At 39.4% G+C, this 25,414-nt stretch overlaps 1 protein-coding gene across 3 annotated transcripts in view; it reads left to right on the top strand.

Moving 5' to 3' along the window:
• MPPED2 (metallophosphoesterase domain containing 2) overlaps positions 1–25,414 on the top strand; it is a 178,037-nt gene that overhangs the window by 35,244 nt on the left and 117,379 nt on the right. For 2 of the 3 annotated variants that reach the window (XM_025358380.1, XM_025358381.1), the window contains exon 3: positions 17,013–17,194. In XM_025358380.1, the coding sequence (XP_025214165.1) occupies positions 17,013–17,194 (182 nt within the window). Of the gene's footprint in view, positions 1–9,974; positions 9,982–12,569; positions 12,572–17,012; positions 17,195–25,414 lie in introns of those variants that run through there. The other variant, XM_025358382.1, reaches the window with a different exon arrangement.

Here is a 25,414-nt window from a genome sequence, read left to right on the forward strand (position 1 = left end):
AAGCTAATTATCCCTAACTTTAGTAAGCATATATTATATAACTAGGGTAAAAAAAAGCATTTTCACAATAAAAATATAACTTCTTATATTTTGGGGAAACTCCCCTTTGTGGATCGGGGAAATTTGTTTGTGCCTTGCCATTCTGGCTTTGCAGATGGCTCCTGTTTGACCAGATTAACACGGGACATTGTGTTCAAGAACACCTATCTGATAGGAGTACTAAGGTGCTATAGAAGATGACAGTTTTAGTAATACCGGATGAATAATAATTTTAAGAGATGGAGTTGACTTATGAAGTATAAAATGACATTTTATTCCCCAGTTAGGGTGTAGGATGATTTATTATCTGTTTATGAGAAACCTGCATTTGGAACACTTCATCAAGGACAGTTTTCAGGTTTTTTCAACCTAGTGAAATTAGGGCAATCCTGAGACATTTTGCAGAGGCAGAAATAACAAGAAAACAAGTCCAGTAATTATTGGTCATTTATACCATGCTCAGTGCATTCTCATTACTTCTTCTTTATAACATCCTTGTGAAGTATTTTTACCCCTAACGCAGACGTGAGAAAACTGAAGTATGAGGTTGAGCAACTTGCCCATATTCCAGAAGTCGTCCGTTTGTGTATTTGGGATTTAAATCCATGCTGTTTGTTTCTAGAACTTACTATGCTCATAAAGTTTGCTGGGGAGTCTAGAAAACTTAATGCGGGAATTTATATTAGACCATCTGTTTTTCTTTTAAACGAAATAAGAGATAGAAGCGAATAATACTTGGATCAGTAAAAACACCTGACAAAAGACAGCACTTTTCAGTTTTCAGAGTGCTTGCCTTTTGACAATATCAAAGTGGACCAAACTAGAATTTCATAAATTTATTAGATAGTTTAAAAGGAATGTATTTGAAATCAAGAGAAAACTTGTAATTTTTCAATTTAGCATTGAGTTTGCGTAAACAAAGGCATTGGACTGGGAGGCACTATAATAGTGGGTAAGCTGAGGAATTATGTTCCCCTTATAACAGAGCCCTCATGATTTATAGCATGTCTCATCATGGGGAAATTATGTAACCTCATAAGTCCAGTATTTCTCATCTGTAAAATGGGATTAATGATACCTACCTTATAGGGTTCTCACAAGGAATCGAGGTAATAATGTTCATAAAGTGCTCCGCACAGTGCCTGAGTGCGGGAATAGTGTTCATTGATGGTAGTGATTATTTTTATTACTGAGAGTTAGGAAGTATAGAGTGTGGATCCAGTTCTGCTGCTAACATTGGCCATGAACTAGTCACTCAACCCTTCTGGTTCTTAGACCCCAATGGGAATCATAACTGTCCTTTTTACCGATAAGATGAGAATAAATTGAAATGATGTATGAGTCAACTTTTTGAAAAAGTATGAAGGATTCTACCAATATACATGATGAAGATGGAGGGGGAATAGCAGGCAGGTCAGAGGGGCCAAGTGGTTAACTTTCTTTGGGTTTAAGTCCTAACTGGAACTTTCTCACACAAGTCCGGTTTGCATAGAGCAAGTTGAGTGAATTATACTCAATCACTTGTGAGAAAACACTTTAACTCAGAAACCTAGCATTACTGCTCCCAAATTTTCCTGATGTTTGGCCTCTCATCACAAAGGGGTCTGAACTGGACCTGGCGGGAGATCTTATTGCATTTTTTCCCCAGGCTATGCTTTCTGGTTAGTAAAGTGTCCCGGACAGGCCTGGCTGAGGTTTTACTCTTTCACTCTGGAGTGAGAGGAGAATGGAAATAGCTCATTTCTTCAGCGGTGCAAGCCGTGGAAACATCAAAGGTGTGTGTGAACTTGTCCATACCATTCAGGCCAAGTGCTTATAAAAATTATCTGCTTCCTAAATTGCCACCAGTGGTCTGCGAAGTTTTGCTTTGGTAAACTCCCATCAAAATTCCTGACTATTCTCACATCCCCTCTGCAGGGCCATAATGGGCGTACTGAAGGGCCTTGGCTCTGGAAGCAAACATTTAAGAGTCAGGGCAAACAAAGAAAAATTATATTCTAGTCCCGCTGCACTCATTGAAATGGGTTCAAGATACTCAATGTGTTTCCTAACATAGATAACATGCTACAGCAGGGGTGGAAAAGACACAATGATTTCTTTGGAACTAGGAGCTGGTTTGTTGTTGGGGATTATAAATCTTTTCACTGACTATTTCTCAGGCCACCATTCACCCTAGATTCCTACAGGAATCACGTTGCCTCCACGGAACAGCCACAGCCCCAGCGCTAATCAAATTTAATCTATCAGCCAGGACTGCTTCCCTACAATGGACACTGCGGGGGCATTGCCCGTTAGAATATTGAGTCATTAGCACTGTCTTGAAAACAAATCTGAAGGCTTGATAGGTGCTACTATCTTATTATTATTTTTAAAAAGCAATTGATATGGGAGTGGGAAGAGGGGCTGATTTGAACTTAACATGCCCCCTTGGCCACCCCTCCCCAAAAGATGATTTAAAAACAGGCAGTGAGCCAGAGAATTTTCAAGGCTAACTTTCTCACATGGAAGAGAAAAATTATTGCAGTGCCCTTTAGCTAAGTACACTCACTTCAGCCTTTATCGATGGCGGCAGTCACGTGTGTACCTCTTCATGAGGAAGAGAGCTTGAAACAATCACAGGGCAGAACCTCCAGAGGCTAGAGCTGGGATGAGCTCTAATAGTACGGCACAGGGAGTACCTGTAAGGTTTTTGTTTTTGTTTTTAGGAGAAGGTTTTTTGAGGAAGTAATCTTCCTGCCCAAAATTCAAAGTTAAATCTTTTCCATCTTATCCATCATTGCTCTAACAGAGACAGTTGATATTCCTGAGTTATAGGAGACTCGCAAGTCTCTACAGTAGGCAACTTTGTAGAACTCATATGTATAGATAGTGGGCCTTTTACAGTTTAGCATTCACTTGAGTGTATGAAGGAATAAAAAGGAGCAAACAGATGGCATTATGCAAACATGGTGCATTAAGAGTTTTGAGTAAACTTTTAGCAAATGTTGACACAGAACTGAGAATTCTCTGAAGTTTATTCTCCTGTCCAAAGTATCCAAGAAAGCAATTGACTGGAAATAGAGCAGGGGAAATTTTAATGTGAACCATAACAAGACCAATGAAATGTAGAAATGACATATAACCAGGTACAGAAAGAAAGCAGTTATGTCCAGGATAAGAGCAAGGATGTAATTGGCTTTGTGTGTTATTTTCATGTGTGTATAGGGATGCATATGTGTGCACATTGAATGCAAGCTGTTAAAGTATGTTGTATAAAGTTCGATCTGTCTAAAATGTGGTTTGCACTTTGAACTCATATTTTTTTGTTGCTTATAAAGTTTAGAATAAAATAACCACTTATTCCTGAAGGGTATTTGACTTGGTGAGTGGTCACAACTGTAGTCATGATAATTTGGTGTCTAGGTTTTTATGTAAATTGGTACCTGGATAATGTATTCCTATTTGGCTTTAGTAATCTTTATACAACTGTGAAGTAGAGAGGTATAAGCTTTAACAAATTTAGAAAAATTCAGGTCACCTGACAAATGCAGTGTCCCTCCTGGGAATTACCTTCTTTGTAAATTTGGCACTATGACTCACCTTTGTTGACCCTTTCATGACTCTTTCTTTAATTTATGTTTCTTTTATGTCAAATGACATTACTCCAGTTCTTTGCTTGGTGACCTAACCTTTCAAGTCCCAGGTAAAATGCACCTTCTTTTGTGAAGATCTACCCATTTTTAAATAGAACTAATTTCTTTCATCAATATTTCTCATAGAAGAATCTCAATAATGATGGCTAACACTTACTGAACATTTGATATGCACTGGGCCCTTTACAAGCAATAGTTACTTAAGCTGGGCATGGTGACTAACACCTGTAATCCCAGTGCTTTGAGAGACTAAGGTGGGAGAACCACTTGAGGCCAAGAATTGGAGACCAGCCTGGGCAACATAGCAAGTCCCTGTCTGTACAAAAAATAAGAAAATAAAAATAAGCCGGGTGTAGTGGCACATGCCTGTCGTCCCAGCTACTTGGGAGACTGAGGTGGGAGAATCCCTGGAACCCAGGAGTTCAAGGCTGCGGTGAGCTAGGATCACACCTTTACACTCCAGGCTGGGAGAGAGAGAGACCCCGTCACTTAAGAAAAAAAAAGATAGTTACTTAATTTTTGTGTTGATAGTCAGTCAATCTTATGAGGCAAATACTATTATTATCCCTAGTTTATAGATGAGGTAAATGAGGCTTTGAGAGGTTTAGTAACTTGTCCAGAGTCTCACACGTAGGCAGTGGGAGAGCCATGTTCCAAAGCCAGGTCTTGTGAATTCCGTAAGTGACCTCACTGTTTGTTGAAGTGACCTCTTAATCCCTTTATTCTTTCTCACTCTTCCTCCCCAGTTTGTACATAGGTATATATAATTTGTGGTCACATTGATTATAGTTTGGTATGTATGCCCTCCCAAATAAAAATGTGAGGTTCAAGATAGTAAAAATGGCATCTTGGTAACCTCTGCAAAAGAATAATTTTTTAAAAATTGACTTATATACAGATATACAAATGCTTGTCAGAAAATTTACTTAAGTTGTTAATGAATGAGGGAACCAAGAAAGTTGTAACAGATTTGTAGAACCATTAATTTACATGGAATTTAAAAAATGCTGAAATTAATTGCAAATGGATCAAAAGTGGAGGGGAAGTCGATTGAATCTCCACTGGACATAATTTATTTGCATCTGTAGACAAAAATTATTTGCATTGCTTTTCGTTATCTGTAAGTTACAAAGTTATACAATACAAAGAACATAGGCTCATGGTTTAGATAGGCCAGAATCCAAATTCTAACTTCCAAGCTTTATGTTTGACCTTAAGTGAAGTTTTGAGAATTCAGAAAATCACACACACATACCCATACACAAACATCACACAGAAATTTTGAGAAGATTAAAGGTAATAATTTAGAAAAATCCCCTGTCACATAGTAAATACTGCTACATATTAGGGTTGATTGTTAGTAGTAATAAAGCCGCTATCAGAGTTCTACCTGTAGTTGTTGCTTACTAAATGTTTGTTGAGTGACTAAATCAGGAGTGAACAAACTTTTTCCTGTTGAAAGAGTTCTAGACATGTCACTCCAGTTGTAGCACAACACAGTAGATGGTAGTTCTCTTGGTTAGTGTTTGAAATTACTTAACACTGGAATTGCAGTCAGACCTAGATTTGATTCCTCTCTCAACCACATAATAACTGGGCAATCTTGGGCAAGTCAGCCCATCACGTCTACAACTTGGATATGCCAACTGTTTTTTTTTTTTTTTTTTTTTTTTTTTTTTTTTTTTTTTTTTTTTTTTGAGACGGAGTCTCACTGTGTCTCCCAGGCTGGAGTGCAGTGGCGCGATCTCGGCTCACTGCAAGCTCCGCCCCCCGGGTTCACGCCATTCTCCCGCCTCAGCCTCCCAAGTAGCTGGGACTACAGGCGCCCGCTACCGCGCCCGGCTAGTTTTTTGTATTTTTAGTAGAGACGGGGTTTCACCATGTTAGCCAGGATAGTCTCGATCTCCTGACCTTGTGATCCACCCGCCTCGGCCTCCCAAAGTGCTGGGATTACAGGCTTGAGCCACCGCGCCCGGCCAAACTGTTTTGATTTAATTTAATTTAATGTAACTTAATTTAGGAGAGCTAAATAATTAAACATGAGGCCAAAGTATGTAAGAAAGTGGCAGTTTTTTATTGCAAATATGCACACACTCTCCGGCGAAGTTCTCTGGTCCTCAGGTGTGGGGGGCCAGGGAAGTCGTGCCGGCGCTCTCGGGTGATGTTCTCCGGTCCACAAATGCGGGGGCCGAAGAAGTCACCCCGGCTCCTGCCGGCGGCGGACTTTTATGCCTGGGAGCTGGAAGGGGAGGAGTTCGGGGCGTGTGTGTAGGAGTGGCTTCTTGAATTTCGGTGTCCTTGGGCTTGACGTCATTCTGCGCATGCTCAGTTGATTTGGTTCTTTTGCCGGGCGCGGGAAAATCTGTGAAGAAGAACCCGGAAACAACAGGGACTGCTCCATCTTGTTCACCTTCCTCCATCTTGTCCCTTTTCCTTCACCCAAACACCAACCCTGTGAAAATCATGAGGAAACTATGAAATACTCTGCCAAGGTAGTAAGTATGCATTTCCAGAGAGGGAAGAAAGTAGTTTTTCATGAGTTCTTTGGTTGAGAGGGAACTATGTGATTTTTGTGGCTAAAAAATGAACCAACCATTTCTGCAAGGGATAAAGAGGTAGGGTAAAATAGTTCTTTATTGTTACAAAACCACCTCCAGAGAAACAAATATTAAGTCTAATAATTATTGTACTGGATTAATTTTGAAACGGGGTTGACTGTTGACATCATGTTGTCTTAAAAATAAGCATTTGTCTTCAAACTCATGTAAATGATGTCCCCTATGTAGTAAAAAATGGTCTTTTTATCTTAGGCATTGATGATTCTTAGAAAGTAAGTTATCAGTTCATCTTAAAATTGGCAAAAAACAATACAGACCATTAAAAGCCAACTAAAATGGCCACACACTTTAAAGAAGGTCCATTAGCCATGCAAATAGGAAGTTACCTGCACTTCCATAAGCACAATTAACTAAACAATGAAGCCCATTAACAACTACTTGTGGGACCTTAAGCTTTGGGAAACTGGGCTTTGATGAGTTGGAAAGGAAGGAAAGACAGAATTTGTTCTCAATTTGGGCTGAATTTTAATACAAAAGAAATCTTGTAGAGTCAGTTAGGGTCAGTTAATGCTCCCGGTAAGCGCCACTCCCAACTCTCTTCCCTACAGCTTTAAAAAAAACAAGTTCCTGTGTTTGATGGCTCTTAATGTTCTTTCTCCTGGAGTGAGCTAGGTGAAGACATGTTTGAGGCTGGGCAGTGTTTGGAAATAATCCACATTTTGTTCATGATGTTGTAATGATTGATTTTACAACTATGATTTTAAAATAATAGTTTTAAGCATGTCACTATTGTTTTTTCCGAACTTTGGGTTGAATTGATAAACTTACTTTTTAAGAATCAGTTGTGGCCAGGCCCGGTGACTCATGCCTGTAATCCCAGCACTTTGGGAGGCCAAGGCAGGCAGATCACTAGAGGTCAGGAGTTCAAGACCAGCCTGGCCAACATGGCGTGGTGGCAGACGCCTGTAATCCCAGCTACTCGGGAGGCTGAGGCAAAAGAATAGCTTGAACCTGGGAGGTGGAGGTTGCAGTGAGCCGAGATCGTGCCACTGCGCTCTAGCCTGGGCGACAAGAGCGAGACTCTTGTCTTTAAAAAAAAAAAAAAAAAATCAGTCATGCCTAAAACTATGTGTCCCATTTTAGAACAGAATCTGCTCTTAGATCTCTGTGTGCTGTTTTGTGTAAGAAGAGATTGCAGAAGCTGGTGTAAAGCAGACATTGAGCAGTCACACTGGGGCAGAGTCACCTCCTATTCCTGTACCTTTGCCATAATTGATTAATCTGAGTCTCAGAGTCTTTGTGTGTCAAATGGGAAAAGAGCCTGTCGCCATAAGGGCCAAATGAAAATGATCCATGTAAAGTGCCTTGCACAGTGCCTGGCTTCTAAATGAAAACTGCTGCCATTACTCATCATCATCATCATCATCATCATCATCACTGTTACTCTATTCAGCCAAAAAATGATGTTAGTGTCCTGATCAGTGGTATAGCTGGCTATAAGATAGAGCTACGGGAGACTCGGTGTAGGATGTTGTAGTTCATTTTTGACTACTTCCCCAGTTCTTCCTTACAGTAGACATTTATGTGATTATCATGATGGTTTCTGTTTACGATAACCAACAATTTTCTCTTGCCTTTCCTTCACATTCTCTCCTTTGTATTTTCTTCTCAAATGGATTTGGTTTTATCACAATATGCCTAGATTCTTAGCAATAAATTACAAACCAACCTTTCCTCAAGAATCCCCCCACCTCCCATCCTGTAGGGAGCAACCCCACTTTTCCTAAAATTCAGCTTTCCCTGTGGCCCTCTGTTCCTCTTACTGGGTAGAGGGAGAAAGATGTTTTCCATGCCCTCCAGGTTCAAGCCCCATAGTCTGGTTCCCTGAGGTTCAGACCCTAATCCTGTCGGCCTTTCAAGTCTTCTGCTGCTCACTGTCATAGTGACTTTGCTTCTGCCATGCTTGTTTACTCACAGGTCCCTGAACATGCTAAGTGCTTTCACACCACTCTTAGTAGTTCTTTAGATGCCCTTCTTCCTGAGTTTCCAAGTCTTGTGCTTATTTTAATTCCACCTGAGGTCCCAGCTTCAGGCCACTCTCATGCCTCTTTTTTTCTGAGCTCCTAATAGTACCAATCCTTTGTCTCATGCATTTGAAATCGACATACTATCTTGTGCTCTGTGCCCACTGCAGTGTTATCTGTCTTTCTTCCTAGCCCATAGGCAGTGCTGGATATTTTTTCCTTTACTCCATAGCACCTCAAACATTCTTAATTATAACACTTAGCACATTATTTCATAAATCATCTATTTACCTATCACATGGACCATCTCAGACTTGCTGGTAGCTGTCTCTCCAGTAAACTAGTACAGTCTGTGGCCCATAAAAGGTGCTCAATAAATGCTTGTGAAATGACTAGATGACAGAGCACTTGCCAGGCATGTTCATAAGCATTTGTTGAACAGTAAATTGGCAGAATCCTTGAGGGAATCATCTTTATTGCTTCTTTGTCTTCCTTATACTTACCAGGGTACCTGGTACACAGGTAGGTGCTTAAGACATGGTTATTGATCTACTGCCAGATCAACATACTGTGTGGAATAATGGGCACTCCGTACAGTATCACATGCCTTTTTTTCTCAAATGCAAGGCCATTACCCAGAATTTTAAGCTGATTAACGTGATTGCGATGTTAGAAGGGAGGGAAACGTTTAACCCTGGACAATACATCTCCAGTGGGATATTTATGACCCAGCGATATGTCATCTGAGAGGTTTCAGTGGCCGACACAGTAGTTAGCCTGATGGACATAAAAACACCTCAGATGGCACTAGGAGAAGGACCATGAATTCATATTGCATGCAGTGCTCAAAGAATTAAATTGTTACCACTTAACATTCATTGAATGTCGGCACTGTACTTTTGTAAGAGGAAAAAATAGAGGAGACACACTCCGTGCAGTGGGCTTTGTTAGCTATAATTAGTTGGTGATAGAACAGTGTTGATACAGCAGTTCAGCAGTTAAAGGAAAGCAGTGCCTGTGGTACAAATGTGAATATATTTATACATCTGGTTCTGTTCTGCTTACTGTGTTTCAGCACCATTACTGTTCTGGGACATGACGGCTAAACTAAGATAATTTTACCAGCTCATAGTTAAAAAAACAAAAAACAAAAAATAAGAACAATGCCGTTTATGGAACGCCTTAGTTCAATCACATATCCTGTCATTTTTGTTTTGTTGTTATAACTGGAATTCTGGCTTCTTTGTTCTCTTTTGGAGTAGATACACCTAGAAGCTCAGTCTATAGTCATAAATTGCAATTTCACTTCTCTTTAGGTGAAGTCTTGCTAATTCTGATTATATGTGGATAGATCTGGATGACATTTATCTTTGCATTGTCTGGGAAAGCATAAAATAAAATTGCAAAGAGAAAGAACATGCTTGAAGTGACTTCAGAACCTGAATTGTTTCTGGTCTTTCATCAGTAAGTAGTGGTGTATAAACTGTGTGGCTAATCATGGAACTTTGGGGTCATTTGGTCTTGCCCCTCTTTTCACACTCGAGGGACAGAGGCTAGAAGAGGGGAAGTGACTTGCCCAGGGTCACACAGTTTATTGATGATATATGTAGTAAGAGCACAAAAGCCACTGGATTCCACAGCCAGGGCTCTTTCTAATGAGACTCATCAGTCAACTGAAGTAGTCCTTCTGAAGAGACCTGTATGTGGAAGCAAAATCCACATGTACATGTGACGTGAGATCCTTGAGAATGAGGAACCTTTATATCTTTATCAGTATTTTAAAAATCAGACTTCTGTATTGTTCACTCCCTATAATATCCTTTTTTTTTTTTTTCATTTAGGAGACTTTTTTTTTTGTTTTGTTTTGTTTTGGTAAACTTAGGAGACTTATTTAGTTTAGGAGAATTCATTACTTCACTTCCATGTAAATTATCCATGACTGGATACTGGATAGAGAGCACTGAAACTTGGATATTTTTGACAACTAGTTCCAATAATTTTGGACAGTTTCTCTAGATATTAACATTTGCCAGAGTTAGGTGATTGATTTGCCAGTATTTTGTCATTTTTAAAATTATTTTTATTCTCCAAGTGCAGGTATATTGTAGCTTGCAAAATTAAGTGGGTGGAAAGATAAGCGAATTGAAAGTTAGAAAATCTGAGTTCTGCTTATGGCTCAGATTCTTAATGGTAAAATGAGTCAATTTAAACCAGATCAGTGTTTATCAAAGCATGGACTATGTATCATTAGTATTAATAAACAAGACATTTTAGAGAAGACACACCTTAAACAAAAATTGAATACTTATATGTTTATTTTATTTTATTTTTATTTTTATTTTTTAAGGTGGTCTTGCTCTGTTACAGGCTGGAGTGCAGTGGCACAATCTCAGCTCGCTGCAGCCTTGACCTCCTGGGCTCAAGCAATCCTCTTACCAAGTAGCTGGAACTACAGGCATGTACCACCATGCCTGGCTAATTTTTTTTTTTTTTTTTGTATTTTTGGTAGAGATGGGGTCTCTCCATGTTGCCCAGGCTGACCTCGAACTCCTGAGCTCAAGCAATCCACCCACGTCAGCCTCCCAAACTGCTGGGATTACAAACGTGAGCTACCACACCTGGCTTGTGTTTATTTTAATGTGTAGTAGAAAAGTAAAACCATCGTATCTGATTGATGTCTTCAAAGATGCTGTTTTTCAGGGCGAAACTAAAAAATATTTGTGTAAAAATTATTAAGCACTTAACAAAAATTAAGGACTAGTACAAGTGAATAAGGCAAAGACCATGAAGATGATCCTCAAAGAAGTGGAACACAGGATCAGATCATCTCTAAGGTCCTTTAAATGTAAAAATTATGTAATTCTGGTAACTTAAACCTGTTATTTATTTGTTCATTGTTGTACTGGCAGGTTTTACCTGTCTTTATCAAATAGTATGTCCAGGTCGGATGATAGAACGTCACAAATATAAGTTTAGCATTCATGCTATCTAAGTTTTCTGGGTAAAAAGGAAAGCCTTGATATCACATTGGAAACATTTTAGAGATAAAGTCAGTGGGCTGGGCACTGTGGCTCATGCCTGTAATCCTAACACTTTGGGAGGCCAAGGCAGGTGGATCCCCTGAGGTCAGGAGTTTGAGACCACCCTGGCCAACATGGGTGAAACTTTGTCTCTATAAAAATACCAAAATTAGCCAGGCGTGGTGGCACATGCCTGTAGTCCTAGTTACTTGAAAGGCTGAGGCAGGAGACTTGCTTGAACCCGGGAGGCAGAGGTTGCAGTGAGGTGAGATTATGCCACTGTACTTGAGTTTGGGCAATAGAGCGAGACTCCATCTCGAAAAAAAAAAAAAATAAGAAGTCAGTGGAATCAATAAGCACAGCATCAGGGTTTTAAAGTGGAATGGGGGTTACTAAACCTGTTTAAATCCCTTTAAAATGCTTTGTATGGACACAGTTCTATTCTCTCACTGAATTATAGGTTGATTGTATACACACAGGTTATACTGCACACATGATCTAAAGAAGAAATCCATCTCACAGCAAACCACATGACAGCTTTTCTGAAGATCTACCAATGAGGTTTGCAATACTGTATTCATTTGTTATTGGAAAAAAATAACAAATATGCCCGGAAGAGGAATCAGAATGGAAACCATAATATTATCATACTTTTTTGTGTGTAAAAAAACCCTAATACGTCAAGACTGAACAAACAAGAATGGTTTATTTGTTTGAATATGCAGTGAGATATGTAAGCATTTGATGATCAAGCTTCAAGAACAAGATTTGAGGCTTGGCACAAAACTTGGAGAGTTAATTGGAAAATGGTTTAAGATGATAGCTCAGGCCTCCTCTAGAAAAATCTGCCAGTTTGTTCAGCACTGCCACCTCCCCATGGCCTGGACTAGCATCTGTCTTTGATGAACAGCTCATTGGTCCATGAATTCACACAGACCATGAATTCTGACACTACAAAGGGAGGGATTCTCCCCAATGAAATTGTATCTGGGAGGAAATCATCTAAATTCTGAGGACATTAGACATCAGGAAAAATGGAAGAAACTGTAGCTACTCAACTAGAGTGGAGATGATTTCAGGGGATTATAATAGATTGTTTGCAAATAGTTGAAGAACTGTCCAGTGGAAAAGGGATTGGGTTCTTATTTTCTTGTTATTTCAGAGTGCAGAACTAGGATTAAGAAGGAGGGACAGGCAGGAAACAAATATATTAAAGACCATAGATTCTACTCCCAGTATATGCTGGATGTTGTGTATGTGATTTCTTTTAATTCTCACAAAGTCCCTGAGTGGTAGATGTTATTATCTCCCTATAATAGAAAAAGAGATGGGGATCAGGGAAGTTAAATGATACTACTACTAAGAGCAGTAAAAATACTATTAGTTACTAGTAAAAAAAAAATACTAACATTTATTGGGTGTCTACTTCATGTCAGACACATTCTAAATGCTTTGAGTATTTTATTCTCGTAACAGTCTTAGGAGATATGTACTATATTTATATCCGTTTTACTGATGAGGGAATCAAGGCACAAGGGTTGAGCCATTTGCTTGGTATTGTATGTTAATAAGTTGTGGAGTGGATTTCAGAGCCAGGCAGTCTGGCTCTGCAGCCAAACATCTTTCACCCTTACACTATTCTGCTACTCTATTTTTGGAGCATTTGTTGTGTGTCAAATGCTGTACTTGATAGTTTGTATCCTCATAGCAACATAGAAAATTAGGCATTATTATTCCCATTTTACAGATGAAAAAAGTGAAGCTTAAAGAAATCAAGGAAGTTGCCCAAAGCCAATGACTGAGCTAAAATTGTTACTCAGTCTTCAGGTTCCAGGCCAAGGTCTTTGGACCATGCTCAGCTTTCTCAGAGGTATAGAATCTGAAACAGAAACTTTCTAACAAGTAAAGCTATCAAAAACTAGGTTGGATTGCACAGGGGGAGGACGGAGCTCTCCTTCTCTGGAAACCTCAGAATGAAAATTGAGGCCAGGTGGGGTGGCTCGTGCCTGTAATCTCCGCACTTTGGGAGGCTGAGGTGGGAAGATTACTTGAACCCAGGAGTTCAAGACTAGCCCAGGAAATATAACAAGACTTCATCTGTACTACTACTAATAACAAGAAAAATAAGCTGGGTGTGGTTGCCTATGCCCATAATCGCAGCTACTCTGGAAACTGTAGTGGGAGGATGGCTTGAGCCTGGAAGGTGGAGGCTGCAGTAGGCTATGATTGCACCACTGCACTCCAGCTTAGGTGATACAGCGAGATCCTGTCTCAAAACAAACAAACAACAAACACACAACCAACAAAACAAATAAACACAAAACATTACGTCATCTAGAGGGAAGGGATAGAGGAGATTCAGGCGTCATGTAAAACATTGAACCACATGCCCCATAAGATTTTGTCCTGCTCTGGGATTTATGCTGCTGTGTTTTTTTCTCATCTTCCCATGTCACCTTGTTGTCCCCCAGGTGTACTCAAACATATGTGCAAATATCACTCTAATATTTGAATCTGGCTCTGGGGTTTAGATTGCCTTGGTAAGATACTCACTTGCTAGGATATTTGACATGATGCCTTAGGGGAAATATTAGGTCATTTGAGAACTCAGCAGCATAAACACTAAGTGGTAAAGTTGTAAACTAAGGATGAAAATAAAGTGTGAGGGCCTTCACACAACGTGAACAGACAGGATCTTCCAATAGCAGTCAGGGTCTTCCTCAGATGTACTTTTATAGTGAAAATGTTTGGCTGTCTTAACTTTTTGAGGTGTTATCAAATCCCCAATTTGGGAGGAGTAGCTTCCTGAGGGTGGTCTCAGTTTTAATTATCTCCACTGGAATTTGCCCACTCTGCTAGAGGTCTTATTTTCAACTCTGAATGCCTGTGGGTGGACATGTCTTCTTCCTATGAGCTCTAGGTGATATTTGTCGTACCACCTAGCAGAGTGGCTTTGGCGTGTTGCACTGCCTTGTCTCCTGAAACCATCTCTTACTTTGTACTTAGTCCTATGGATAACAAAGATTCTCAGTGCCTCTGGGTCAGGATAGCTACATAAAGTCTGCGTCTTTATACGTCTCACTTCCCCCATCCCTGCCTTGAATCAGTCTTCTGTGCATTCTCCCTAATGTCTACAAATTGTTTCTCTTTGATGGCATCATGGTGGTGGTGTAGATGTGCGAGCCTTCTTTGCTTACCTTGCTGTCTACTTTGGACTCAAAACTGAGAAGAAACACTGTTTCAGCTCAAAGCTGAGAAGAAACACTTTTCCTCTTTTTACTGTCCCCTCTACTCTACTGTTCCTTGGCCTTTGATGTTTAAATGTTTCTCTGAAGGAGATGGGAGGTGGAGAAAGAAGTTGAAGCGATTCAGAAATTGCCTAGTGTTCCCCATAATGTCAGAAAATTTATTGCCCAGTATGGAGGCAAGATGGGGAACCAATTATGTACCATGTGATGATTAGCTACTCTAAAGTGGGTAGATTCGTAGAACAGGGACCTATTTACAACAGGAGGTTTACATCTGTGCTACTTTCAGTCTATTTCAAAATAATGACAATGATGTCTCTCTGATAAGCTGAGATGGCCTCCCAAAGGATTTTGATGCAGTAGCTGGGTCTGTAGCTTAGCTGAGTTACAGAAAAGAAGAAATGGGTCTGTGTCTATATGTTAGTATTATGATGAAAGCTAGAAAACAAACACTAGAGTAGGTAGATATTACATTTATTCATATATTTAGAGATACAGTGACTGATTTATTAAATTTTCATTCAAATGTTGGTGCATTAAGTATAAATGCAAACAGTCCCATTCTAGTGAGCATTTAACTATTGGGATAAGAATATTACTTACCACTTTTAGAGAGAGACACAGTCAGCCCCAGCAGGGAACAGTCATTCGTTCTCTGGGAAAACTACTTTTGGAAGACAGGAAATGTTGCCAAGATTGTAAGCACCGAGACTGAGTATAACGAAGTCTCAGTGATGGAAAGGAAGACATCAAACATTTTTACATCTAAAAAAGCAACATCGGCTATAATGAGAAGGGTTTCCAGGTTACTAATGAGATCACAGTGGATTCGTGAATTTTCTATGTGGTAATAGCATATTAATTTCTAACCTTTCTAACAGGAAAAATCCATTAATTTTTTGCAGAAGTTAAACTTTCTTTTTGGGCTTCCAATTAGCCCCACTGTGATAATCAGTTCACAGTTCCTTCCTGCCTCCTCTCCTCCTTTCTGCCCTTCCTTCTTCTTGCTCCTCTTACTTTCTTTCTTCTCCGACAAAGATAAGAGGAAATAAAAAGTTTAGTCATTGAAGAAATGTGAGACTATCTAGGTTACACGCTGGTCTCTTCTGTTTCCCTCACTGAAATTGTCATTGTTAAAACAGATTGTTTCTTTAAAAAAATAAATAAATAAAGGAAAAGAGAAAACAAATTAAGCAAAGCCTGTAGAGGCAATATGTTTAGGGAGTCTTGTGTGGAGCTTTCAGTGTGTTCTCTGCTGCATGTTAACTATCAAGGGTTGGGGCTGGCATATGAAATATTGTTCCTTATTTAATGTTTCACACTCTAATCTCTGCACTGCATATTTGCTTTTCTTGTGACCTTCTCTTTGCATTTATAACTGCTTCTTTTCACCCATAATCCAAAAGTAAGTGTACATTCCTACAGAGAAATTAAAGGAAGCTGTCAGTGTAGAGTTAATATGGTTAAAGCATCCTTAACTCTGCGACAAACCCCTTAAATAATTAAAACTGTATGCTTGAAGAGTCAGATTTGCATTCCTTTACCAAGTTTATTTAGTACACTTTGTTACACTCAATTAAATGAGAATGTTCTGTTTCATTTTCTTTGCTTTGGGTTGATCATTTTGCCTTCTGATTCTTATGCCCTGGTGTAATTTCACAGTGCTTAGGTCTCTAAAACTATACATATATTAATGCATATGTAGATATATACATCTCATTAAAAGGCTTAGTATTTGTACTGAGTAGAATCTTTGCCCAAGACAGCTGAGCATTCCTAGTAACCTCAGGTTTAACTGGGACTGCAGATAATTCATCGCAGTAAAAACAAGTTTGACAAAGTTCTTTTAACATCCAGTGTCTGTTTTTTTTTTTTTTTAATTTTTTAAAGCCCTGTTATTTTGGCATCACCTTCCCTCCCTACAGTTTGATTTGTGCATAGCAAAAACGAGAAGATACAGGTGTTGAATGGTTGTGGAAAGGAAATTAAATATAAGTGCTATCTCTCCACATCTCAGTTGGCAGAGCATGTGCAGACTGCTCTCCGTAAATTAGTTCATTGCTTAAGTTATGCAAGTTTAAGAAGGAATAAATTAGTTATCCGTTTCCTAATGAGTAGTGGGATCAATTGGAGCATGATGAGAGAGAAATAGCATAATTTTGCTTTCCCAGTTGAGGTTCAATATCCCTAAACTTCACCATTAATCACTCTATCGGTTTCCTGGGTTATTTCAAATCTATATGTAAGATATTCTTTCCTTTTAATTTTCCTACCAGGTAAGTAAGTCTTTTTGAATTTGCCCAGTGGGTTTGTAGATGGGTGATGCTGTCGCCTTTACACCCAGAAGTGTCCTTAATTACAATGGGCCCTTCTGCCTTTGCATCAGTTTGTCTGGGTGCATTCACGAATAATAATAAATATGTATGTGCGATGACAATTTCAAGGGTTCTAATATGTTTAACTGTTATGGGATCTGTTATGTCTACTTTAGGGTCGACCCCATCCCATATGACACTCCAAAACCAGCGGGCCACACGCGGTTTGTCTGCATCTCAGACACACACTCCAGAACAGATGGTATCCAGATGCCTTATGGGGACATCCTTCTCCACACAGGCGATTTCACCGAGCTGGGACTGCCCTCAGAGGTTAAGAAGTTTAATGACTGGTTAGGTAAGGAATGATTGCGTTCTGGCGGCCCCAATTAACCTTTCCCGTCCGAGTGTCACTCACTGCGTCCTAATTGAATTAGAGCACTTGGAAGCCAGCTCAGCCATTTCTGGTATGATATGCGGTGGTGTCTAGCTTTAATCCAATTCTGTTAATTAAAGATGAATTTTTAGATATTTAATTTTACTGTGCATCCTTTCAGTGCCTGGCCTTGGCGGCTCTGGGGCAAAGGGATGGAAAGCTTTGAAACCGATCTCATCTCACTCATTCTGCTTTAATGAGGGCATTCATTGGCACACAGGAGACCTAGAATCATATTTTTAATTCATTGGCTCTGCAATCTTTCCCTGATATTATAAGCAAAGATATACAAATGACCTACTAGTAAGAGAACATTTCTAAGAAATGAAGGGGGATATAAAAGTCCTTATATGACACGAAGTTCCTATAGCACAGTGCTGCTTGGGAGCAGATTTCCTAAGTGAAAAGACCCCTGAAAACATGAGATGTATTACTGTAAAGTAAAAACTTAAGATATGAAATTGCCCTGTGTCCTGTAAAAAGGATAACAGCAATATTCTGGGTATTATGGAGGCACCCACAGGTCAGAATTACTGCAAAATGTTGGATCCTGGTTCCTCTTAGCGGAGGGAAAGAAGTGCAAATGTTCTGAGATTTTAGAATCTCTAAAGACAAAAGAATTAGGTAGTAAAGAGCAGACATCACTCTGGGAGCATAGCATCGTCGATAATATGTCAGCCAACAAAAATAACTTGGGAGATTTAGGCAAAAACTTTACAATTTTGTTTTCCATCAAACTAAAGCGGGGTTGGAAAATTTTTTAAATTTTTGATTAAATGATAAGATGTATGTGTTAATGGAAAGATGATATTTTAGAATTATAAGCAATAAACCTAACTAATAACATAATTATTTTGATTTTTCATGTGACTTTGCTCATCTATTCACGTTTTATATGGTTGACATCTGAGTACATGTCTGCTCTTTGACTTTTGGCTGTTTTCATTTAATAGTATTTATTGGTAAGACTTAAAATGTTTTTGCATAGTTTTCATACTTATTCTTTTTAATAGCAGCATGGCATTCGTATGGTTGGCTATGCTTTTCTTTAATAAGGCATCTCTCTAAAAATGACCATTTAAACTGATATCAATTTTTCCTCTGGTAGCTAGCACTGAAATGTGCATTTTTGTTTGTGTATGTTGTTTTGTTCCTGTTGATTTATTTCTTAGGGAAAAATACTATACTTAAGTTGCTAAGTCAAAGAATACGAAATTCTTTATGGTTTTGCTGCATGTCGGCCTCTTGCTTTCCAAGGGCACTGTAGCTGTGTGTTTCACTAGCAGTGAACGAATGTATAGATACCAGTTCTACCATGGTCTTGGCAGCATTGGATGTTGGAGCATTTATATTTTGTGTTGTTTTAGTAGGTACTTAATCATGTTATTTAAAATGGTAAGATATTTTAAATATTATTTAGCATAATCTCGTTTTTACAGATGACACAGAGATGTAGAGATTTTTTCAGTTTCATAGTGGCAGAGTTGGTTCTAAATCCAGATCTTCGCTTCTGTTTTTTTTTCCCTCTACAATAATCTCTTTATTTTAGCAACTTTTATCCATGAACTATTAGCAGTTAAAAATTCTTGTTGGGTAAATTTTGACAATTTTAAACTAGTCTGTGTCAATGGAATTTCAACACAGAAATTATCAAGCTGCGTTGACAATGTTGATTTTTAAAGGAAGACAACAGCACTGTGAGAAGTGTTTATAGAAATGGAGGACAGGTTAGGGCTGGTTATAATCTTGTTTAGCCACTGACCTTGGGCAACTGAGTTAACCTCCCTTTTCCCCTTGGTTTCCCTCTGCAGGACGAAGGATTAATACTACCTGTCTTTCTGGATTGTTGTGTAGATTAATCAGTAAATGATTGCTGCTAGTAAGTTTTTGTGGGCCATTAATAACTGAATGGGGAATGTGCCGAATGAACCATCAACATATATTTAAAGGGTAAAAACAAGAAGAGGCCAGAGGAATTATTTAGTAGATTAGAAGTAAACACTGGGAGATTTTATAAGGGAAAGTACTCCATAAATGGAAATGTGCCGTAACTAAGGAAATACAATGATAAGGAAATAAAATGCCAAGGCACAGCTGCATGGTCAGTTCCTTCTCTTCTCATTTCCCCTATGATCTGGTGAGGCAGGAGGAAGAGGTTTCAGCATGGGGTGCAGAATGTGAGACGACGGAAGGGAGCCCTGGGATATAGTTAGAGGAGTTGGGATCCCATAGAGAAGGCCAAGAATAGCTCACTGTTACCCAGGCAACCTCATGGTGCTCAGAGGGTAAGAGATGGTGTGTGATAACACTCTACCACTTGGCTCAATCAGGACCCTTTCTGAAAGGGTGCTTCTAGCAGCAGCTGCCAGGTGGCCTGGCAGAGTGGAGTCAGAGGTCAGATCAATCTAGAGCTTTAGGGCTTTTGCCATAATAGGGCATCCAACTGTCAGTGGGGCATGGGTCTCACAGATTTGGTAGGCATTTAGAGTCCAGTGAATCTCTGATTTCTACCTTTCGACTCTAGTGTAGACTACCCTGATTATTGAAAACAATCTGACTGTCCCCCAAGCTCCTTTATTCTGTGTCTGAGCTAATTTGTTTCTACTACAGGCCAGGCACTCCCTCTATACCTGTAACATCCTTCTGAAGTTGCTAATGTTATCCCCATTTTACCCAAGGTCATTTAGTATGTAAGAAGCTCATAGTGGCTGAGTATCCACCCAGGTTCACTCAGCTAGTAGAATTGGGGCTGTCTGATCCCAAGTGTGAGCCCTTTTCCTTTGTCATTCTGTGGTATTATAACAGGGCTTGTGGCATCTAGAAGCATGCAGATTTGAAGCTTGCAGTAGGAAGTGCTGTAGCTTCTGGCAGCTTCCTGTGGAAGTTGAGTAGCTGTTTGACTATGTGCTAATATTGCACATATTTGAAAGATGTGTTTAAGCTCTGCCCATCTTAAATCTCACCCTTGACCTAGCAGCTGCAAGGCCTGGGATTCCCATCATGAGTTCTCTGTTGGTTCAGAGATTATGGTCCCTGGTTAATCTATACGTATGTCACCTAGCAGGTGTAACAGGTAAAGTTATTAATATGGGTAATTTATCAGATAATCGAGCACAGCTTCATCTTAGGTCATAAGAACATTGAACTCAAACCAGATATCATTACAGGATGGAACGGGAGTATAACATGTAATGATTATGAGCAACTGGGAAGACCCAGCCAGTTTTGAATTCACTGCCTTTGATAAGTTGCATAAACTCTCGAGCCTTGATTTGCTCATTTCTAAAATGGGCATCATAGTGATAATACACCTTACGGTGCTTGTGAGGATATGCTCTGTGAAAAAGCTCATGCTGTTCTTAGAACAACCCCTGGCCTATATACAACTTTCAACTAGTAGAGTAGAGGAAACCAACAGAGCTAGTGTCATAGAATCCCAAAAGCAGAAGTTAAAAGGAGCTGGCCCTGGGCATTTAAAGAGAGATCCAGAGTGTAAAGAGGGAACACCAAAATGTATAAAAACGAGCCTCCCTTATAACAGTGACACTAACCAGACAGAATGTTAGGACGGGAAGAGACCTTGTAGGCCATGGAGTCCCACTTCCTAATCTGATAGAAGTGGAAACTGAGACTGGAGAGATTGAATGAATTGTCCATGGTTTCTCAGATAATTGATAGCCAAGTTGGGATAGAATTTGGATGGGGCAGGGTGGGGTGGGTGAACTAACATGTATTAACATGTATTGTCTGTGGGAGGCAAGGTCCAGATGCTGTACCCCTGCATTACATGTGTCATTTCATACAACCCCCACAATAACTTGTGAAGTAGGTATTATTAGCTTCCTTTTAACTCGTGAGGAAACTGAGCCTTGGTGAACTTAACAGTTCAGCGGTGACTTCAGGATTTGAACTTAGTCCATCAGACTCCAAGTCCCAAGTGTATTTCCTTATCAGCTCTATTCCCAGAGTGGGGCTTGAAATCTGTTGGAGGAACCATATCCTGGGTAAAACCATGGTTCTTCAAACAACTGCCTCCTTTTAACACAAGTATTTACATGTACATACATACAGGGTCTAAGGTGGTTTACTTCCTGTGAAAGCTGTTTTGTGGCACAGCCTCTCTGTGTAAGCTGGCCAATGGAAGAGCATTGTGAGGTGGGGAAGTATTCTCACCATTTGGCGTAGACAATTCCAGTGGCAGTGAATTACAACAAAGCAAATACCTGTAAAGAATTCTACAGATGCAGCCAGTCACATAAGCTCCAAAGAACAGTCTAAATTATGTTATGACATTAGCATTTCATTGACCAGTCCTGGAAATGAGTAGCTACTGATGGTAGCCTGGAAATATCATCTTTTTGGGCAAGTATTTCCCACTTATGAACACTTGAAATGATCAGGATAGTCTAAAAACTGCAGCTACAACCCCATTGACCCCTTTCCTCCCAAATCTCTGCCATGGATTGGGGAATGAAGCTTAGAATCCCTATATCTGACAGCTGGAGGGAGTGACAGAGCCCCTGTTTTCCATCTCTCCCCAGTCTGGGTAATCAGACATTCCAGTTCTCCATTCGCTCAGACAACCTGTGCCTCTCTCCCCCTGGCTGCTGCCCGTAGTGCTGTCTTCAGGGGATCCAGTCCAGGGTCAGAGGGGCAGGTGGCTTCTTATTGCCAAAGATTTATTGCCAGAGTGTATGGAAAGAGGTACAGGTGAATCTTTCTTAAAGAAATACTTTTTAAAGTGATAGTCAGCTCCTATTGTCTCATTAACATTTTAGCTCAGATGTGTTCTAGGTAAGCCATGATAGGCTTTGGTGAGTTGAACTGGGACCCTGCCACCCAACAGTTAATAACATTTTCCTTCTTATCTTGGCAAAAATGCATACCAATCCCAGACTTGGCTTAAACATAAACTTGTGAACTAGATAAAGTACCTGTCAGTTAAAATGTGATTATTTTTATTGCCTTGAACATCAGTGGCTTCTAATACCACATTCCCTAAAGGTACATTTTGCAAGGCCTCTTACTATGTGTGACCTTCCCGCATGTTGGCCCTGTGTTCCTCCCACCTGTGCTTCTTTGAGATTACTTACTGTTCACTCGATTTCATCCCTGTTGTGCTTTCATCTTCAGAATGCTTTTGGTAGCCTTCTTGAGTATTTGAATATTGCAGTTATGCTCATGGATGCTACACAAATGGTCATTAGAAGATCTCATCGTCTGATTGCACATCCACCTTCTTATTTCTGATTTTCCCTTATGCCCATACTCAGTTTCTTCCCATTCTTCAAATGCAGCATGTCCCTTCACACCTCTTTCCCTTTGCAAACGCTGTTCTCACTTCCTGGAACGACCGTCTCTAGGAGAACTCATCTTTTATTACAGGTTATCTTTCATAATAAGCTACTTTCCTTAACACATCAGTCACCCATCTGTGCATCCCTTCCCATGGCTATGCCATTGTTTACTTGTTTCTCTGCCCCACCAGACAGCAGTGTGCATATTGAGTGCTCTTGGTACGCCTGGTTCTGAATATAGGGCCTGGAACATTGTTGGTGTACACAGATATTTGTTGAATCATTGAGTGAGTGGATGAACATAAAGGTACAAGATGTTTTTTTCCTGCCTGCACCTTTGGCCAAACTTTAAAATTATGTCACACTGTATGTATAGTGCCTAATTCTTCCCTCCCCTTCCTTTTTATTTTATTCTCAAATAACTTATAATATCCCATTGGCTGTTGTTGGTGATTCCTATATATTGTGCAGAAATAAGAAGGGTATATTGTTGCTGTTTAGTTTTCCACTTTATAATTAGAAAGACAGGGTTTTTGGGTGGTCTGTTCTTTCAGTGAAAAGTTTATGTATAACAATCCGGTCAGTCAAAAATTCCTTTTAACACAGCATCATTGGCATGAACTTTTAATTATGACCTTTCTTTGCTCTGGATTGTCATTTAATAGTTCTGAGCTTCAGTTTCTCCAGCCCTAAAAGGGAGAACAAAAATGCTTCAAGGAAAATCTCAAGAAGAGGGTCATTCATATTTGTAAGAGCATTTTGTTAGACATGGCTGTAACAGAGTGTGATTGTAACCAACATCCTAGATTGCAGATACACAAATCAATTTTTGCCCCTCTCAGAAGACTATATTCCCTTTCTAGTGATCCTGCTGTTGGCCCAAAGTTTTGGAGCTGGTGTTTAGGAGAAACCTTCACCGCCTAAGCTATTTATTTTATTCTTGTAATACATGTTATACATGTGCATTCCTTTTAACTTAGAGATAAGTGAAAAGAAGAAAACAAAATTACCTATGAATAGACGTAACTACTGTTAACATTAGTGTGTATTCTATGGAAAGTCTTCTATAGATACACACACATACACACAAGTATCTTTTACCAAAATGTAAGTCTTACAGTAGTATTGTTTTGTAGTCTGTTTTTCATCTTAACAATATATCATGAACCACTTTTCACATCACTGAATGTGGCTAAAATACTTTTTCCCAAGAATACTTTCATTGTAAGATACACATAACATTATACAAATCCAAATATATGATGTGTGTTAAGTATAAAATATACATTCCTCCATAATCCTATTTCCAAAGTAATTACTTGCTATTTGGTGTATAGCATTTCAAAAATTTTTCTACTTTCTGTTTCTATGTTTAATAGCCTCAATAGCAGGAAATCTTCACCCATTAAGGGCCTTTGTTAAGGACTATTTTTTAAAATTGATGAAACTATGCGTGTAACCTTGTAACTTAAAAAAAAAGAAGAACACATCATGTTCTGTGTCAGCATAACATTCTGTTGTAGTGATGCACTCTAATTTATTTAGCTAGATCTTTATTGCTAGATACATAAGGCATTTCCATTCTTTTATTGTTCTACTTGCACTGGAGTGATGAACATCCTTTTTGCTCTCTCTTTGCAAACATCCTTAATTATACTCACAGGATATATTCCTAGAAGTAGAATTGTTTCTTCAGATGATGTGTATTTTAAAAAAATTATGTATTGTCAAATTTCTCTTTATAAAGATTGCAATTTCTCCGTGATACTCTCAGTAGTATTTGAGAGTCCATGTCACATATCTTTGAGTAGCCTCAGTGGCAGCAAATCGTCACCCTTTAAAGTGTTTTAAAAGATGATGATAGCTGGATGCTGTGGCACACACCTGTAGTTTGAGCTACTTTGAGGTTGAAGCCTAAGAATCACTTGAGCTCAGGAGTTGGAGACCAACCTGGGCAGCATAGTGAGACCCTGTCTCAATTATAAATAAATAAATAAATGAAAGACTATAAATGATTTTCTAATTACGAAAGCTCACGTGTTCATTGTAAAAATATGTAAATAATGAGGCCAGGCACGGTGGCTCACACCTGTAATCCCAGCACTTTGGGAGCCAAATAGGGTGGATCACTTGAGGTCAGGAGTTTGAGACCAGCCTGGGCAACATGGCAAAACCCTGTCTCTACTAAAAAAATACAAAAATTAGCCAGGTGTGGTGGTGTGTGCCTATGAGGTAGGAGAATCACTTGAACCCGGAAGGCAGAGGTTGCATTGAGCCAAGATTGTGCCACTGCACTCCAGCCTGGGCAACAGAGCGAGACTCCGTCTCAAAAACAAAATGTAAATAATGATACAGAAAAAAATTAAAATTGCCAATATATCCTATACAGTTCACATGGTACTACTGTTAATGGTTGGTGTGTATCCTGTGGTGTAGTAGATGTGCATGCGTGTGTGTGTGTGTATTGTGTATAAAAAGGCAGTGTGGTATCAGGTTAAAAGCATGAGTATTGGATTGAGCCTGCCTGTGTTTAAATCCTGATTTTGCCATTATTAATTCTGTGATCTTCAATGTATTCATTTGTAAAAGGAGACTTATTAATGCTTAGTGTATCTATCCAACCTCTAAGGATTGTTGTGAAGTTAAATAAGATAAAGGACACCCAATGTATACAAATAGTGAATAGTCAGGAAATATTATTTGCTGCTATGACATTTTCCGAGCATGCTGTGCAGTGATAGCTCTTTCATGCTATGTTTTTGAGGTTCTGTTACTCCTGGGGAGGGCAGAAATCGGAGAGACATGGGGAGGGGAGAACTCAGAGAAAGTGGCCTTGAAGTCTCTT

The sequence above is a fragment of the Theropithecus gelada genome, chromosome 14 (assembly GCF_003255815.1).
Source record: "Theropithecus gelada isolate Dixy chromosome 14, Tgel_1.0, whole genome shotgun sequence".
Taxonomy (NCBI): domain Eukaryota; kingdom Metazoa; phylum Chordata; class Mammalia; order Primates; family Cercopithecidae; genus Theropithecus; species Theropithecus gelada.